General features: G+C 39.0%; 1 protein-coding gene across 2 annotated transcripts in view; it reads left to right on the top strand.

The window, feature by feature from the left end:
* Window positions 1–20,363, top strand: part of LOC130911162 (roundabout homolog 1-like) — a 554,903-nt gene that overhangs the window by 471,053 nt on the left and 63,487 nt on the right. For both annotated transcript variants that reach the window (XM_057828938.1, XM_057828939.1), the window contains 5 exons: window positions 2,303–2,502; window positions 13,413–13,494; window positions 13,589–13,757; window positions 16,771–16,937; window positions 20,168–20,289. In XM_057828938.1, coding sequence (XP_057684921.1) covers window positions 2,303–2,502; window positions 13,413–13,494; window positions 13,589–13,757; window positions 16,771–16,937; window positions 20,168–20,289 — 740 coding nt within the window. The remainder of the gene's footprint in view (window positions 1–2,302; window positions 2,503–13,412; window positions 13,495–13,588; window positions 13,758–16,770; window positions 16,938–20,167; window positions 20,290–20,363) is intronic.

Genomic DNA, 20,363 nt, shown 5'->3' with positions numbered 1-20,363 from the left:
TCAGTTTTGCACATCGAGAGACTGACATTCTTGCCCATTCTTCCTTGCAAAACAGCTCGAGCTCAGTGAGGTTGGATGGAGAGTGTTTGTGAACTGCAGTCTTCAGCTCTTTCCACAGATTCTCGATTGGATTCAGGTCTGGACTTTGACTTGGCCATTCTAACACCTGGATACGTTTATTTTTGAACCATTCCATTGTAGATTTGGCTTTACGTTTTGGATCATTGTCCTGTTGGAAGATAAATCTCCGTCCCAGTCTAAGGTCTTGTGCAGATGCCAACAGGTTTTCTTCCAGAATGTTCCTGTATTTGGCTGCATCCATCTTCCCGTCAATTTTAACCATCTTCCCTGTCCCTGCTGAAGAAAAGCAGGCCCAAACCATGATGCTGCCACCACCATGTTTGACAGTGGGGATGGTGTGTTCAGGGTGATGAGCTGTGTTGCTTTTACGCCAAACATATCGTTTTGCATTGTGGCCAAAAAGTTCAATTTTGGTTTCATCTGACCAGAGCACCTTCTTCCACATGTTTGGTGTGTGTCCCAGGTGGCTTGTGGCTAACTTTAAACGAGACTTTTTATGGATATCTTTGAGAAATGGCTTTCTTCTTGCCACTCTTCCATAAAGGCCAGATTTGTGCAGTGTACGACTAATTGTTGTCCTATGGACAGACTCTCCCACCTCAGCTGTAGATCTCTGCAGTTCATCCAGAGTGATCATGGGCCTCTTGGCTGCATCTCTGATCAGTTTTTCTCCTTGTTTGAGAAGAAAGTTTGGAAGGACGGCCGGGTCTTGGTAGATTTGCAGTGGTCTGATGCTCCTTCCATTTCAATATGATGGCTTGCACAGTGCTCCTTGAGATGTTTAAAGCTTGGGAAATCTTTTTGTATCCAAATCCGGCTTTAAACTTCTCCACAACAGTATCTTGGACCTGCCTGGTGTGTTCCTTGGTTTTCATAACGCTCTCTGCACTTTAAACAGAACCCTGAGACTATCACAGAGCAGGTGCATTTATACGGAGACTTGATTACACACAAGTGGATTCTATTTATCATCATCGGTCATTTAGGACAACATTGGATCATTCAGAGATCCTCACTGAACTTCTGGAGTGAGTTTGCTGCACTGAAAGTAAAGGGGCCGAATAATATTGCACGCCCCACTTTTCAGTTTTTTATTTGTTAAAAAAGTTTAAATTATCCAATAAAAGTTGTTCCACTTCACGATTGTGTCCCACTTGTTGTTGATTCTTGACAAAAAAATTAAATTTCATATCTTTATGTTTGAAGCCTGAAATGTGGCGAAAGGTTGCAAGATTCAAGGGGGCCGAATACTTTTGCAAGGCACTGTAAGTATCATTTAGTGAAAGCACAACATATATAATATCTCTCAAAAAAATAATGTTCACAAAAAGAAAAGCGCTTCAGTCTGTATTAATGAGGCCATATTCTCACACAGTAAAACGACAGTGCAAAAAGAACTGGCATTCCCAATCAAAATAGCTATGCAAAATACACATAAAACTTACCCAGACTTTGGTCAAACTCTATAAATATTTCGTTTAGCTCAACAAATACAATGGATGGCAATATTTAGTCACAATATACAAACGATCAGAGGTCTTTACATTGTAAAGCCAACACTCAAATGAACGTAACTCATGATTTAATAAACTTGATAAGGGCACTTGCTCGGTTAAGAGGGCAAGGCCCGGTGCCTGGGCACCACCTGGCTTCTATGTGTGCATGCCACTGCTTAAGGGAAAATACCGCTCAAAATTACGACCATTTCCAAGTCCTGGAACGGATTAAATTCGTATGTAGAGGTACCACTGTACTTAAGAAACAAACAAAAAACTGAATTCTTCAGTTAAAAAATAATTCTAAATCCACATCATTCACTGTCTGTCAAGTGCTTTTCAGTCAGTCAGATGACTTAAACTCAAAAATCACTGCAGTGGTGTCGAAACAGCTACAAATAAGACTTCAGCTCACTGTGAGCCGCACCTTCGGAAACCAAAATACTCAGCATACATCTGAGTCTGTTTGATTTTAATTGTGCTGTTTATGTTTTATGCAGCGTCCACCTGCTGCGGAATGATTAGAAAATTGCTTTCAGTTCTTCAGACTGCCTTGTTTTCATCATCTCCCACGCTCTCATGCTGCTTGTCACCCGTTTGCTACGTTCTTGTGTTTCCTCACAATAATCTTAGGATGAAATTATTTTGTCCCCTGCTGGACTGCTTGTACACTTCCTTCCAATAGGCCACATAGTAAGCCGGGTTTTTGCTCTTTGGTCCTGCAGTGGTGTCAGACCGTCCGCCCCCGGTCATCCGGCAGGGTCCGACCAATCAAACGGTGGCGGTGGACGGCACCGTGGTCCTCAGCTGCGTTGCATCGGGTAATCCCACCATTTTGTGGAGAAAGGACGGCATGCTGGTGTCCACCCATGACTCGCGGGTCAAGCAGCTGGACACGGGCGCTCTGCAGATACGTTACGCTAAGGTGAGTCCAGTAGATTCTGTAGTTAGTGCCTGTGACACGAAAAAGCATGTTTATTTCATAATAGACGCTGTATTTTATGCTCCTGAATGAAATGGACCGCTTGGATGTGTGTGGAAGTGATCGCTATATTTATTTAGTTTTTTGAATCCCGCGCCATGAAAATGAGTGACTCGAGTTGAGAAAGAGGGCGCTATGACGTGTACGGAGGAAGGAGTCCTCTTCACTATACAGCCGTACTGTTGTATGAGAAGGACTAAGGATTCAGCTGATTTTGCGGATTAATACGTTTATTTTTCGCATCACGCCAGCCAAACGGCTGCAGAAAAATCTTGCTGTATGAGGGAGAGGCATGTGCGACTTTTTGGAGTTTCAAAAGGTTCCCATTCACCGGTGGATATTGGCCAAAACAAGCCCTACTACTGTGGGACCATGGGACTTACGAGGAATTGAGTAAACATCGTGTTTTGTATTATGTCAAATACTGGGATCATTTTAATACGAAGGTGGCTTGTCGCACATCCCCCCGCCGAGCGAGCACTATACTCGGCTTTTGCACTCCTGGTGTTCTGTCAAGTTTTCCACCCGATCAGAAATTGCAACTTTGTGTTAAAAATAGCCGCGAATACAGCAATTACAAAGTAAACACTACAAACTTTCTTTAAATAAAGGACTACTTACGTTTGATTATTGATAAGCATGTAAAAAGCTCTCCTCATGCACATTAGCTGCACGTTAGCTGCACAACAACTGCGGCACCCCTCTCCGGGGAACGAGCTGTAAATTGCTCTTCGCCAGGCGGTTTGCCAATCGGCAAAGACAATCGACAACCCAGTCGTCATGTGAAATGTTCCGAGCTAGTTATGTGTGATTTTCCGCATCGAAGACTTTGAAACATCACTCGGTTCGGGTTAGCATGTCGGCTAGCTGTCACGCCTCTTGGTTTGTTTACATTCTCCGAAGCCAGGGAAGGGAAATGACATAAGCCCGATTTAGGTGGCATAAAATATCGTTCGGGAGGTGCGACAGTAAAGGTGAAGTCGACAGTTTGACCATTATGGAGTAACTTTGCCATGTCGTCTTGAATAAATGCGTTTTTATTATTTAATATTCCATTTAGCACAAGACTGTTAATTGTCATGACCATGCCATTTATTTAGCTATTTGGGAAAAAAACTTGGATAAAAAAAATAATATCCTGTAAAAATATTGGAGTAGAGAGACTGAAACAATGACATTTTGCGGCTCTCTTCGTCACGTTTTCCTCCTTGTGAACAGTTCCCCCTCAACGGGCTAACTGGTCCTTCTCAAGCCATTTATTTAGCTATTGGGGAAAATACTTGGATAAAAAGAATATCCTGTAAAAATATCGGAGTAGAGAGACTGAAACAATGACATTTTTCGGCTCTTTTCGACGTGTTTTCCTCGTTGTGAATAATTCCCCCTCAATGGGCTGCATACTAAATCGGATGAAATCGTGACTCCGCTGACATCATCCACCTGTTGGGGACGCTAGAGCCCTATAATGGTAGGCGTGGCTAGCCGGCAGCTTAAAAGACTAATTTCTCGTCATCTGTGCTTTGCTAAATTATTGTATATAGGTGAATCGTCTCAAAATATGATTCTAATTCACATACTAATCATATTTAAGACTTTTTTTCTCGTGTCGTACGCACTTTAAGCTGTGAATCAATCACTACTAGGGGTGTGACAAAATGTCAAAATAGTGATATCTCGTGATACTTTGTGTCCCAAAAGGTTATCGATATATTCCTGCCAAGAATCGAGATATCGTTTTAAAAAGGTGTCAATGTTAAAAAAAAAAAAAAGGACCCAACAAGTTGCTATCAAAATCTTCCACTATAATAGTGTCTTGGTTAACTATGTGGCTGCCATCGATGGCGCTCGATGCCCAATCCATTTAGACTGGGAAGGTCGAACAAATGTTCAAATAAAGGTTATAATAGCAAATAAGGTTGCCCTAAAAGTTGGTGGGGACAATTTGAGCATCCTGAAAAGTTCCTAGTGTTATGTTCCTAACATCCCTATGCAAACCTACGCCATTGGTCCATTAACAGAAGGGCTGGTATTGTTGTATCAATGTAGTACATTAAGGACTACGAGATGTAAGTAGTACTATTGCTACGAGGAAAAAAAAAGTCGTATCATTACGTAGGGTAATGTAGCTGTAATCTATGGGGTGCCGTTTGTAAAGCAACACATGCTGAAAATTACGACAACATTTTCTCACATTTAGCGCCACACAGTGTCGAAAACGTGGTGTGAAATTTTTACAGTCACTTTTTTTTACACATTTACAACATTATTTAGCAACCTAAACATTCATGTTTAAATAAGTTTTTGAGCTTAATGTTTAAATCCAGAGCTAAATATTTTTTTCAATTTTACATTTATATCCTAAATGTTAAATCAGGAAACGGTCGGAACTAAATATGTAGCTTAATATGCAAATTCACATGACTGGACACCGGAAGTAACAAAATAAAAGCTGGTGGAGCAGCTCAGACTGTCTGTTTACGTTGCTTGAAAATGAATAAAACAACGGTGGCAGTCTGCTCTTGGACATGAGTCATTGAGATAATAACAATATATAGGTAAAATACATATTTAGGAGAAACTATTTAAAGAGTATTTTGTGTGCTCCAGCTTTTATTTTGTTACTTCCGGTCTCCAGTCATGTGAATTAGCATATTAAGCTAAATATTTAGTTCCAACCGTTTCCAGATTTAGCATTTAGGATATAAATGTAAAGGAGTAGGATATAAATTTAAGATTTAAATTAAATATTTGGTTCTGGATTTAAACAATCAGGTCCAAAACGTCTTATTTAAAAATAAATATCTAAGTTGCTAAATAATGTGGTAAATGTGCAAAAAAAAAGTGACTCTAAAAATTTCACACCATTTTAAACACTGTGTGGTGCTAAATGTGAGAAAATGTTGTCGTAATTTTCAGCATGTGCTGCTTTACAAACGGCGCCCCATAGTAATCAGCTACGCATTTTACGTACATGTACCGTAGCTGAGAGCTACGACATTAGCCTGGTTAATGAAATATTTCAAATAGATCTTTGTTATGGTTCTTCTTGGGTAACAAAATGTGAAGAAAAAAAAAATTGTCATGATATGACGCAATTTTGCTGTGGCAGGACATGGTGAGGCGGTTCGACTCTGATGCTGCCCACCACCGCAGCTTCAAAAAATCCTAGGAGAAACCCTGAATGCTAAAGCTTGTACACTTTAGCCTTCGTTTTTTCCCTGTGATTTGATGTTTTCTTCTGGTAGTATACTATGTGTGTTGAGGAGTACAGACTGGAATGAGGTTACCTAATTTATAGTTTAGGCTATAGATAAGCCTCAGAAGGTGGTGGCGGTGAAAAATTATTTCAGTTGGAGCATTAAACTCAGACTATAACTTTTTTCTTTAGTATTTCAAGCTTTTTTAAATAAGTTGGATATGTGTTGCACCATATGATATTACGGTATTGTAAGTGGCTCAAATAAAGATTTCTACAAAATGAGAAGTGGCGGAGATAAGTGTCTCAGTTTTAAAAAAAAAAAAGAGCAGCATATTTTGACAGTTTATTTGTAAGATCATCAGTATGTTTTCTAAAATTAAGGCACTCATCAATATGGACTCCCAGAAATTTTGCAGTGTCGACACTTTCAATGTTTTCTCCGTTTATGTTTAGGCAGATTTGTTTAGTGGCTTGTTTTTTTATGGGAGCGAAACACAATGTAATTTGTTTTATTGATATTTAGAGATAGTTTATTACATTTTAACCATGTGTCTATTTTCTCTAATTCACTATTTGCCCAAGTACAGTTGGATTTTTATGGGAAAAAAAACAAATTTGTATCATCAGAAAATATTACTTTATGTAAAACGGACGTGGAATTGACAAAATCATTAATGTACAGGTTGAAGAGGAGCGGCCCTAAGATGGAGCCCTGGGGGACTCCATGTTTGATGAGTTTGTATGATGATTTAGAATGATGAGTTTGTATGATGATTTAGAATTGTTAATGTTGACATACTGATGTCATCCAGACAGTTAACTACGGAACCAGTCGAGTGCTAGGCCTCTAATCCCATAATGCTGCGGTTTATTGATGAGTATTTCAGTGTTAATGGTGTCAAATGCTTTGGATAGGTCTAAAAAATGCCAACTCCAAAGTCACCTTCCTGTTCTGTAACCCAAGATCATCAGGAAGTGACTCATAAAATGCCACAAAATTGACGGGAACTTCAGGAAGTGACTGAAAATCAATAAGGTAATGATCTGAATTGCCCCAAAATTACCTCGTTGCCTAGCATTTGCTGCCACTGACGGCCATAGACGTTCAATCCGTTTGAAGTGGGAGGGATGGCAGCGAATGAACGAATGTTCATTCGCTGCCACCCTCCCAGTTCAAATGGATTGGATGTCTACTAGTGGTAAACTCATTACAATTCACAAGGGAAGCATGTTTTTCTGTTTAATAGTCGTTTGGTAGAATATCTTAGGTTGATTTCCTGACCAATGTATCGATAATCGTTGCCATATCGCCATATCGTCAGATCATCGTTATCGTAAGCTTTGTATCGCAAATCGTATCGTATCGTGAGGTACCAAGAGGTTCCCACTCCTAATCACTACAATACGTTTTCATCTGGAGACAGCTTTTGAAGAGCTGTTTGTCATGGTGACTGATTCACAACTTTGAGTTTCAGCTTTGACATCTCAAATCTTGCGCGCCTCGCCTTCGTGAAGGCTGGGGGTAAAACCCGTCCCCGCAGGTTTGCAAATAACACCTCAGTGTGCCGCCACTCAATTGTCACCGGCTCTTCCATACAATCTTTGGTCCCTGTCAGGTAGCGGCTTTTGTGTGAAATTGCTTTAGTGCATGTGTGTGTGAGAGAGAGCTGAGGGGGCAGGAGTGCGGCCCCCCTTCAACACTGGGTCATAGTTCACGTCAGTCTGCGGTGTGGTGATGACTGCTGGCATGTCTTGTGGTTTACAAGATTGCAGTGCGAGTGGACCTGTAGTGAAGGCAATGCAAGCAAGGAGGTTGATGGAGGGGGCGAGGGTGGACATACCCCCCACATGGAAGAGATGTAACTGCTCAGGCACTTTCCATTAACGAAGGTGTCACTTCTCCAGGACTACGTTTTCGTGAAGATGATTGTGACAGGCTAGGCAGTTGATTTTATTAATGCGTCCCACACACAGCGCACATCATCTATTGTTTTGCTAACCTGGACAGCTTTAACCCTTAGATGCACAAGTTACTTGACCCTACACTCTTTCATAAGTGGGTCAAAAATGACCCATATAAGAACCAATGTGTTTTTATGCAATTTTGGTGAAGAATAATCACTTGTATATTAATTACTATGATATTCAGGGCCACACAAGAATTATTTCATGCTTGAAATATCTTTATGATTCAATTAACTTTTTTTTTTTTTAAAAAAGAAAAAGAAAAAAAAAGAAAAACCAGCAATAAACTTCATCCTTCCTTGGATTTTATCATCAATGATGAAGAGCTCCCTTGCATCTTTTTGGTGAGACAGCAGCGCTAAGCCCTTGTGGAGGCACTGACTGATTTCTGAGGATATTGTGGCTCTGTGTTCTGCCCTGGGTGGGAGGTAATTCTCTCTAGTAAGAACCCTACCAACTCATTCTGTTGGCCATGATTTGGACACTTTCTTCTTCAGAGGACACATAAGTGGAATCTTATGAGTCAGATTGATCCTGTTCAGTTGGATTTCCAGGTGGACAACTGCCACTGCCACCTGGACAATAGTCTGGGTCCTCATAATCAGAAATTTCGGACACTTGAGTCCAACCCTGTCACTGCCTCTCCATCATCCAACATCTGTAGGACCATTTCAGCTGTAAATCTAGCACAAATCCGATTTTTTTCCCGTGTTTTTCCGACTCGACTGAGCGGGAAAAGTCGCATAAAAGTGGACCATTTTCAAATTCGATCACGGTCACTTTCGTATGTGGTTAAAATCCCATCCGGGCCAAATTTTTCCAAAATGTGGCTGCAGTCCGAACTGTCAAGTCCCCCAAATAGGAATTCATGCAGCAATTAACATCAGCAAAGAGCAAGAGAGACAGGGTGCTACGGTAGCTGTGCATTAGCATTAGCGCCTAGCTTGAACGCGGCATTTAGGGTAGGAGCGGGCTTGACAACAGTCATAAAAAAATAAAATGGGTTGAGAATAAGCCTGAAAATGCTCGTTTTTTTTCTGCTCTAATGCTCCTGCGGGCCAGTTTGCTCAGCGCATCTCGGACTGTGAATTAGAGCGCATGTGTGATACTTGAACAGGCTCAATGGACAAAGGCAGTCTGAACGGGTACGCCAAAAAATAGATATGACAAAAAAATCGAAATTTTGCATTTGGACCTGCGGTATGAACTTAGTTAGCTAGCTAGTTATGAAATAGGTTCATTTGTTGATGAATAATAATAAAGCGTCATGAAAGACACACACACAAAATACTAGATGAACATAATAGTACACGTATCAGCTATTGCTGTGTAAAATAATCTTCTTAAGGGATGTCACTTTTTACATACATAGTCTGTGTGGTCCACAGTAAATTTATTCCTGACAGCCAAAGTTGATAAGAATGAAAGATTCCCATTGGATTCCATAGAAAATGCATTTGATACAAAAATGACAATTTGTTCAAATGTATAAAAAGTTAATCAACAATTTTAATGGCATTATATCAAAAACATGTTTTTCGAGGAATACCTGGAAAATGAATGATAACAATTTTTCATTCCAAAGATATTTCATGAAAAAAACCTCACCGGGTCATTTTTGACCCACTTATGCATCTAAGGGTTAAGATGATTCCTTCCGTAAACTAAGTTGTAGCAAGCTACATTAATTCTATTGAAAATTTTACGAACAATATTAAGTTGTTTAAACTATATATTAAATTTAGGGCTGTCAAAATTATCGCGTTAACAGGCGATAATTATTTTTTTAAATCAATCACGTTAAAATATTTGACGCCATTAACGCACATGCCCCGCTCAAACAGATTAAAATGACAGCAGTGTAATGTCCGCTTGTTACTTGTTTTTTGGTGTTTGGCGCCCTCTGCTGCCCTCTGCTGGCGCTTGGGTCCAAATGATTGTATGGCTTTCAGCAGAATGAGTGAGCATGGTGTAATTATTGACGTCAACAATGGCGAGCTACTAGTTTATTTTTTGATTAAAAATTTTACAAATTTTAATAAAACGAAAACATTAACAGGGGTTTTAATGTAAAATTTCTATAACTTGTACTAACATTTATCTTTTAAGAACTACAATTCTTTCCGTTCATGGATCGCTTTAAAAGAATGTTAATAATGTTAATGCCATCTTGTTGATTTATTGTTATAATAGACAAATACAGTACTTATGTACCGTATGTTAAATGTATATATCCGTCTTGTGTCTTATCTTTCCATTCCAACAATAATTTACAGAAAAATATGGCATATTTTATAGATGGTTTGAATTGCGATTAATTACGATTAATTAATTTTTAAGCTGTAATTAACTCGATTAAAAATTTTAATCGTTTGACAGCCCTAATTAAATTTTAATAGTAATACTCAATATATGACTTTGAATTGAATGGCTTTCTTGCTAAATCGGGCGATTTTCCATAGCATCGCGACTTTTTTGTCAAAAGATACTAGCGACAAATCTAGCGACAAGTTACCATCATTTTTTTTTTGTATTGTAAAGTATTGTATTTCTGATCCATTTAGTTTGCCAATGTTAAAAAAAATAGGTTTAGGGCTCATTTCTCTAGTTCTAAACATATTTAGGGTGTTATATTTATTTATTTTTTTGCTCACTTTGTTTCTTCCAAAACGTTATTCCCAGTGTTGTTAATAACGGCATTAGAATATAACGGCATTACTAACGGCGTTATTTTTTTCAGTAGTGAGTAATCTAATTACCGTATCGGCCCGAATATAAGACGATGTTTTTTTGCATTGAAATAAGACTGAAAAAGTAGGGGTCGTCTTTTATTCGCGGTCTAGACGTTATACCCATTCGTGACGCTAGATGGCGCCAGATATCAGTGAAGTGATGTTCTGTCATGACAAATCTCAGCTACTCTCAAGTTTAACCAGTTTGCATTATTTTTATTGCAATGTTTTTCCTTTTTCAGATTTGTTTCAAGACTGCAGTTGAGCTGAGAAGTCTGCTGCTTTAAGATGGCGGCTGTTTACTAACGCATTTAGTTCTTTATACATGTTGCTAATGCCTGTTATTGCATCTAGTTCTATATTTATATATGTGATATCTACCGTAGCATCATGTGGGCGTAGTTTGTAGGCCATTGGCTACAGTCAGGTAATATTGGAGCCACCTAGCATCACGTATGCAACGGCGTTACAACTCCCTTGCCTCCTCACCACTCCTGCTCTGCTCTCTCGTCTCCGTGAGTCCGTCTCTCTGATTTTTTTTTCGCGTCTTTCAACCAACATCGTAACGCATAGTAACGCACGCCTTTCCCGCTTCAGTAACAGTAACAGCGTTGCCAAGATGAGAAAATTAATTACCATAATTGTCCGAATATAAGACGGCCCCGATTATAAGACGACCCTGTCTTTTTCAAGACTCAAGTTTGAAAAAAAGACTTTTTGAAGACCAAATTAATTTTTATACAGAAAATAATTACAGTACATCTGAAACAAATGATTATAATCAGGGGTGCACATAAGTGGTCCGCATGCGCGCATGCGTACTGGACGTAGACAAGCGCGCTGGCCCTCAATGGCTTCCATACGCTTTTGCGTACCGATGGCTGTGGCGGACACGAGAAAATAACTTCTCAAAAAGTGGAAGAGGCAGGCCACACTGAGTAATTACTTCCGTGTTCCCCCACCCCCGTCAAAAGACAGACAGACGACAGAGACGTCACCGGAGCTACCGAAAAAAAGGACTTTTGCTGAAAAGTGGCTACAGGAGGTAACATGGCTAGAAGCAAATGAGGCTCGCACGGAAATGCGGTACAAAATGTGCCGTTAGAATCCCAATGTCGCCGATAAGAGCAGCGCATTTTATGTAGGGTCAAAGAATTTCAGCCATCCAAACTTTGAAAAGCACGAAAAAAACAGCGCATGTGGCAATTAAGCAAACTATCGATGTCAAACGGACCCCACTCGCCCTATGGACAAGTGGCGGAATAAAGGTAATGAACAGCGACATGCACTGACAAACGTGTTTTTTGCACGCATTTTACAAAGCTAAACATGCACGTTCAATGAGGTCTTATGAGGAGGACATCCCACTTTTAAAAAGGCTTGGAGTTAATGTGGGAGCCGCATAATGCCCTTTATTTTGAATTGGTGCTTTTTGTTTCTTTACATTTCACTTCAAAGTAATGGCGATTTTGTTGTGCCAGTTGATGTTAATCAAGCATTAATTGTTAATATAATTAATTAAAGTTAATTGGCTCTAAGTAAAGCTTGTCATAAATTTATCGCATCAGGCGGGTCGGCTCTCAAGCTCAATGAGGACCAAGTCACATCTCCAGGTCCTCCTCTGAGAACCTGGGCAAAAAAATTATGTGCACCCCTGATTATAACAATATATTTGAGAGAAAAAGCATGTTATTTTGTCTCATTCAAATCTTAATATCTGAACATTTAAATATGTAAACTAAGGTGCAATCACATTCGTAAATGAATGACTTCTGGTTTTTTTGAAATGTAAATAAACCAATCTATTGTGATAAAACAACAAAATTGCAATAACTGCATTAACCAGTAAAGTGAAGTCTAACTGTAAAACAAATAACTGTTGAAACAAATCTGAATAAGGAAAAACATTGCAATAAAATAATGCAAACAGGTTAAACTTGAGAGTAGCTGAGATCGGTCATGACAGAACATCGCTTCAATGATATCTGGCACCATCTATCGTCGTGAATGACCTTTTTGGAAAGAAGCTTACTTTGTGTTATCAGAACCTTATCTAGCATCAACTATCATTTACGTGTTCTACTCTTGTTGTGTGTTACCTGTACCTAACCCATTAATGTGTGAAAATTCAATTAAAAAAGTTTGGGGGGGAAAAAAAAAGAAAATTGCTTCAATGATATCTGTCGCCATCTAGTGTCGTGAATGGGTATGACGTCTAGACCACGAATATAAGACCACCCCCACTTTTTCAGTCTAATTTCAATGCAAAAAACACTGTCTTATATTCGGGCCAATACGGTAATTATTTCTGGAGATTTTTTTTCTCTCGCCAGAATTCTATCACTTTTTGGGTTTTTTTTTTTGTATTTCTTAGGCTTAATGTGGTTATGTACTAGGTTATAGTACAGAATAATAATAACAGTTCACATAGAAAAAGAATTGTGCTGAGAAAATGTACCATTGTGAAAAAAAAAAACAACAACATTGTAGGCAGTTACTCACAATATTACTCATTACTTAAGTTACTTTTGAATGACTCTTTTTACCCAATACCTTTTTACTTATACTTGAGTACATTTTTTGGATGACTGCTTTTACTTAGGTAATATTATTTTGAAGCAACCCTACTCTTACTTGAGTACAATTTTTGACTACTCTACCCACCTCTGACTATATAACAATATAAAACATATTCTATGGGCCTTGCAAGATCATTCAAACTCCTCTAAGATGGCTGGTATGTGCAGAAATGCGGTTGCCTCCAATTAGTCTGTCTTCCATTTTCCATTTGGCGTCTGTCACTCAACCTTCCACAGAAGACATGATAGCGAGATGATCAGTCAATGACAGCTGTGCGGCTACAGACTGACAGCAAGCATGCTTGGGTGAGGGAAGAACAGAAAAGTGTGTCAAACGCTAACAAATCATTTCTATTTTCTACAAATGTCTTGTTCCAGCTGAGTGACTCCGGATACTACACCTGCATCGCATCCACGCCCGGGGGCGAGGCCTCATGGAAAGCTCATCTCCAAGTTCAGGGTAAATGATGACAGCGTCACTCAGAGATTAAATTTATCATAAGCGGGGTATAATGTGGAAAAAACGTTTTCATATTATGTGTTCTTCTGATCAGAGTTTGGAATCCCAGTGCAGCCAAATAGACCTACCGACCCCAATTTGATCCCAAGCGCCCCCTCAAAACCGGAAGTCACAGATGTCACACGCACCTCAGTCACGCTCTCCTGGAAGCCAAACCCAAACGCTGGGGCCACACCCACCTCCTATGTCATTGAAGCCTTCAGGTAAACATCCTTCTCCAAGGCCAATTTATTCTACGAAAAATACCACATAATTAAACACGCGTCTCCAAATTTTATTACGTTTTTGCTTTAGGAAAATCACCCAAAACATCTCAATTAATAATTGTCTCAATATTGTCTGTTTTTGTTATTTTGAAAAAAAAAAAAAATCACATACAGTAAAACGAAATATTGACCAAAAAATGTGTTGCTTTTTGGAAGAAAAAAAAATCACACTGGACTTAAGCATGTATCTCTAAATTTAGAGATCTTGGTGTTTGTTTTCAACTGCAAACGGGGGAAAAGTGCCTATATTTTGGAGAAAAAAAAAAAGTGTGTACCTACAATTTTGTAGTATATTTTCAAAATCAGTCAAAATCAAGTCTTCTTCGTTTTAGCAAGCAAGTAATTGTTTGTTTTGGTACAAAACATGTCAAAATTGTACTTACCAAATTGTGTGTTTTCCTGTATTTGTTATTGAATCACAAAGTCACAAAATTAACTTCAACACAGCATTTTTTTTCTTTTAAAGCAACCAAAATCTTTTCTTTTTAAATATTTTATCAAGAAAAAAAATTACGTGACTTTTCTGTTTTTTATCCATAAAAAAAATTATATTTTGATATACATAGACTTCACCATCATTTGAGGGGATCACGGTGCTTGGGGCTGATCCGTAGGGGGCCTATTTTCAAAAACTCCAAATTCAAATATTTTCAAAACAAAGCCGCTAGTGACCTAAAACGGAAACAGGCACCTCCCTTAGGCCAGTACTTCTCAAATGGTGGGGCGCGCCCCCCCAGGGGGGCGCAGAGCGATGCCAGGGGGGGCGCGAGTGACCTCGGGGAACATGCTTTTTTTTTTTTTTTTTTTTTTTTTGCCGTACTAGAATAAAGTGTACTTGCACATCCACTCCGTGGGTGGCAGTGGCGCTCTCATTTTCAAAGTGCGTGCAGTATTTTTGAAGTAAGCAAGAGCACACGGAAGAGACTCATGCAGAGCTGGACTCACGCAGCGACCCACTGTCTTCTTCGGTTCTCACGTGTCCGGCCGAGAAGTGCCGTTTTCGGCTTGGGATCGTCACGACCACCGCCCTCACCTACGGTTCTCCCTCGGCCGCCGAGAATGCGCTTTTTTCGGGCCGTTTGCCTTTGACTTTTAATATAGTGGGAAATGAGGAAAGACCACTGTTTACTGAGTCTAAAAATGATTATAGCGGAGAAGCCAAATCAGTTAAGACGCCACTTAAAGACATTAGACCTCAATCTCATTGATAAGCCGCTTGATTGTTTTTCTGCGAAAATGTGCCAAATATTGCCAATTGTCACCATCGTCCCGCTTTGTCAGTGTTATATCAGTAAACCAGTGAGCACTGTGGTGAATCAGCGAAAATAAAAACTTTCCTTCTGTCCAAAGACCCCCCCCCCCCCCCCCCCCCTTCTATTCAGTTTTGTTTTTTTTCGGTCAAATTTTTTGGCATGTTGTCCTGAAGAGTAAATGTTTCTAATCAATTTGAATTTGTTATTATTTACTGATTTTATTACATTTTATTTTTCAGTATCAAATGGTCAAAAATGTACCTTGAGTGTAATTTTTACAGTTTGGATGTGACTTTTTTTTTTTTTTTTTAACTTCAGGCAAATTGATGCGCGTTAAGTCTTTTCTGTTGTTACAAGCAACACAATGTTAAAAAAGTTATACTTTATTATAAGTTGATCTATGTTACTTTTTTTTCTTTAATAGAAAAAAAAGGACACAATGTTCGGCTGAGGCGTACTTATAATAGTAATATAGACGAATGATACTATTTACAGTGGCGGCAGAGAGTTGGGGGGGGGCGCGAAACATTTACGTCTTCCTTGGGGGGGCGTAACAGAAAATAATTGAGAAGCACTGCCTTAGGCATATATCAGTCCACGAGCAGCGACATAAAAAAATTCAAAGTCGTTCCCTAATCCTGATTAATTATTTTTTATACAAGTACAACAAAACTTAAAATAACTATAAATTTCTCAGATTTTACGCTAGTTGCACAAAAATCACCAATTGCAGAGATAATCACCTATATTTTCAGGATGAATAGCAATATTAAACATATCGTGTAAGTTTTTGCCCAAAATAGCTACATCATTTGTTTTTAAATTAGTTTTCAAGAGCTAATAAATAACTCACACACATCAGAAACTTAATACTTGAGGAAAGCATGCAGAATCATCTTAATTTTACTCAACAAAAGCAAAACAAAACAATAACAACCTATTGAGGTTGAATTCCGCTATTGTGTAGCGATACAAAATCCAATTGTCAACAAATGTTTAAATTGCGGAATTTCTATAGATATGAACGTAAAACAGTCTAGATTCTTGGTTAAAAGCAAAAAACGGGCAGTTATCATTCATTTTACGTAAATATTTCATGCAAAAGTTAAGGTATTGTTTAATGCAACATGGCGGCCGTCACGAAACAGAGAGCTTTTTAAGGTGAAAATTCTTGCAAATAGGTGCTTAAATCGCGCAATTTTATAGATATGAATGTAAAACAGTCTAGATTCTTGGTTAACAGCAAAAAACAGGCAGTTATTATTCATTTTTCGTAAATATTTCAAGCCAAAGTTACACTGATTTTATCTATTATCCTGTTTCAAAGTGCATGCATGGTGCTATTTAATATAATAATTACCTAGAAACTTCGATCAAATAACTTTTGAGACCATCCTGCCTACTTGTATGCAGTAAAACTTTTGTCCTCTTTCCACCTAAATCCGGCGTTAGAACGCAGCGTGTGTTTGAGTTTATCACAGTGAAAGCCAACTCAAGGTTCTGCCTGCTTCGGCCCCCTACGGGAATGTGCGGCGCAATGCTTGTGTGTGTTGTCTTGTCAACTGATGGTGGAGTCTATGAAATAAACAAGTCTCAGATTATAAAGATGTTTCACAACATTTATTTAGCTGCAAAAACAGCACTGAGTTTTGGCAACCAAAAACAATTTCAATCTTTATTTTTTTTCTTGTCCGCAGTCATGCGTCGGGCAGCAGTTGGCAGACGCTGGCGGATCATGTGAAAATGGAGTCGTATGTACTGAAGGGCTTGAAGCCCAGCGCCGTCTACCTCTTCCTCGTGAGGGCAGCCAACGCTTATGGACTAAGCGACCCCAGTCCAATCACTGATGCTGTGAAAACACAAGGTAAGACACTCCGACTTCAAAATATTCCCTGACCAAGCTTTTTACTCGATTCATTCATACTGTCCTTCTAAAAAAAATTAGCATATTGTGATTAAGTTCATTATTTTCAGTAATGTACTGATAAACATTATACTTTCAAATATTTTAGATTCATTACACACAACTGAAGTAGTTCAAGCCTTTTATTGTTTTAATATTAATGATTTTGGCAAAAAAGTCAAGAAAAAACAAAAATCCCTATCTTAAAATATTAGCATATCATGAAAAGGTACTCTAAAAAAGCTACTAACCTAATCATCTGAATCAGCGAATTAACTCAAAACCCCTGCGAAAGATTCCTGAGGCTTTTAAAAACTCCCAGCCTGGTTCATGACTCAAAACCCGCAATCATGGGCAAGACTGCCGACCTGACTGCTGTCCAGAAGGCCATCATTGACACCCTCCAGCAAGAGGCTGAGACACAGAAAGAAATTTCTGAGTGAATAGGCTGTTCCCAGAGTGCTGTATCAAGGCACCTCAGTGGGAAGGAAAAAGTGTGGCAGGAAACGCTGCACAACCAGAAGAGGTGACTGCACCCTGAGAAAGATTGTGGAGAAGGGCCGATTCCAGACCTTGGGGGACCTGCAGAAACAGTGGACTGAGTCTGGAGTAGAAACATCCAGAGCCACCGTGCACAGGCGTGTGCTGGAAATGGGTTACAGGTGCCGCATACCCCAGGTCAAGCCACTTTTGAACCTGAAACAGCGGCAGAAGCGCCTGACCTGGGCTACAGAGAAGCAGCACTGGACTGTTGCTCAGTGGTCCAAAGTACGTTTTTTCAGATGAAAGCAAATTTTGCATGTCATTCGGAAATCAAGGTGCCAGAGTTTGGAGGAAGATTAGGGAGAAGGAAATGGCAAAGTCCAGTGTCAAGTACCCACAGTCAGTGATAGTCTGGGGTGCCATGTCAGCTGCTGGTGTTGGTGTACTGTGTTTTATCAAGGGCAGCGTCAATGCAGCTAGCTATCAGGAGATTTTGGAGCACTTCATGTTTCCATCTGCTGAAAAGCTTTATGGAGATGAAGATTTCATTTTTCAGCACGACCTGGCACCTGCTCACAGTGCCAAAACCACTGGTAAATGGTTTACTGACCATGGCATTAGTGTGCTCATTTGGCCTGCTAACTCTCCTGACCTGAACCCCATAGAGAATCTATGAGATATTGGGAAGGGGAAGTTGAGAGACACTAGTTCCAACACTGTGGATGAGCTTAAGGCCGCTATCGAAGCATCCTGGGCCTCCATAACACCTCAGCAGTGCCACAGGCTGATTGCCTCCATGCCACGCTGCATTGAAGCAGTCATTTCTGCAAAAGGATTCCCGACCAAGTATTGAGCGCATAGCTGATATAATTAATTGAAGGTTGACTTTTTTGTATTAAAAAACACTTTTTTGTATTGGTCGGATGAAATATGCTAATTTTTTGAGCTAGCGATTTTTGTTTTTTCTTGACTTTTTTGCCAAAATCATCAATATTAAAATTAAAAAAAGGCTTGAACTACTTCAGTTGTGTGTAATTAATCTAAAATATATGAAATGTTTATCAGTACATTACAGAAAATACTGAACTTTATCACAATATGCAAATTTTAAGAGAAGGACTAGTACATTACCGTAATTTCACGAATATAACGCGCACTTTTTTTCCCCAAAATCAACTTATAAAATCATGGTGCACATTATAAACGGGTACATGGATGGAAACAGAAATATATATATTATCGTACTAGGGCTGTGAAACGATTAAAATTTTTAATCGAGTTAATTACAGCTTAAAAATTCATTAATCGTGATTATTAATCGCAATTCAAACCATCTATAAAATATGCCATATTTTTCTGTAAATTATTCTTGGAATGAAAAGATAAGACACAAGACGGATATATACATTCAACATACGGTGCATAAGTACTGTATTTGTTTATTATAACAATAAATCAACAAGATGCCATTAACATTAACATTCTCTTAAAGCGATCCATGGATAGAAAAACTTGTAGTTCTTAAAAGATAAATGTTAGTACAAGTTATATAAATTTTGTATTAAAACCCCTCTTAATGTTTTCGTTTTATTAAAATTTGTAAAATTTTCAATCAAAAAATAAACTAGTAGCTCGCCATTGTTGATGTCATTACACCATGTTCACTCCCCAAACCCATAAAATCATTTGGACTCAAGCACCAGCAGAGGGCGCCAAACAACAAAAAACAGGTAAAAAGTAACAAGCGGACATTAGACTGCTGTCATTTTAATATAAGTGGGGCTTGTGCGTTAATTGCGTCAAATATTTTAACGTGATTAATTTTAAAAATTAATTACTGCCCGTTAACACGATGATTTTGACAGCCCTAATATAAACTTTTTTTTTTTTTTGACACGGCCACGTTATGTTGAAGAAACGTATGCGGCGACCCGTTGCCGACCATTACGGTACGTGACGTCACCATTTTGTTTCGGTAATACTTCACGCTAATCGGGCGAATGATTTCATTTGTGTTAAATTCTGCTTTTTTCACTCTTCATAAGGCAGAGAATTTAGTTTCTTGAACTCATTTGAGTCAACGTTTATTGCAGCCCCGCAACTCGGACCATAACAAACGTAAGCACACAGACTCCCTGTGTCCGTCAACTATATGTGTCCCTCGGGAACCTCAAACCCAAATAACAATAGTTCCTATTGTTACTGTCGTGTTGACAGTGATGAGCTCTCACAGATTTCCGACTTATGTTCTCACTTTCATTTTACCGTATTAATCCATGGAAGAAACATTTATTCATCATGATGAAACGAGCAAGTTATACAGCATTCTTTAAAAGAAAATCACATCTGTTTTGATTTCTCCTAGATTCTTGTAAGTTGGAGAAGTTGTCAAATCACATTATTACCGTAAATATTGTCAGTTTATAGTCATGTTTTGAACTACCAATGTGCTATGCTTGTGCTGTGTTTCACCAGTCAGTAAAATGACATTTCTGTATCTTTACACGAGCTCTGTTTTCTTGTATTCTTTTATTTATTGGTGCTAAAATTAGGGTGCGCGTTATAAACGAGTACAATCATTTTCCCTAGATTTTACAAGTAAATTTGGGGTGTGCATCATACACGGGCCTTATTCGGAAAATTACGGTAATCAATTTTCCCTCATTGTAATGGATTGAAGTCAGCTAAATCTGTATGTTTGCATGCAGATATCCCCCCAACTAGCCAAGGCGTGGACCACCGTCAGATCCAGAGGGAGCTTGGCGAGGTGGTCATCCACTTGCACAACCCTACCATCTTGTCATCATCCTCTGTCAGGGTGCAGTGGACGGTGAGTACGCCAGAAAGCCGTTTCGGTCGAGTTGTCTGATCACCAAAAGCGCTAATGTCCTGAAAGTTTATGTG

The sequence above is a fragment of the Corythoichthys intestinalis genome, unplaced genomic scaffold (assembly GCF_030265065.1).
Source record: "Corythoichthys intestinalis isolate RoL2023-P3 unplaced genomic scaffold, ASM3026506v1 HiC_scaffold_23, whole genome shotgun sequence".
Classification (NCBI taxonomy): Eukaryota; Metazoa; Chordata; class Actinopteri; order Syngnathiformes; family Syngnathidae; genus Corythoichthys; species Corythoichthys intestinalis.
Note: the sequence above shows the minus strand (reverse complement) of the source record. Positions and strands in the feature narration are given on the sequence as shown.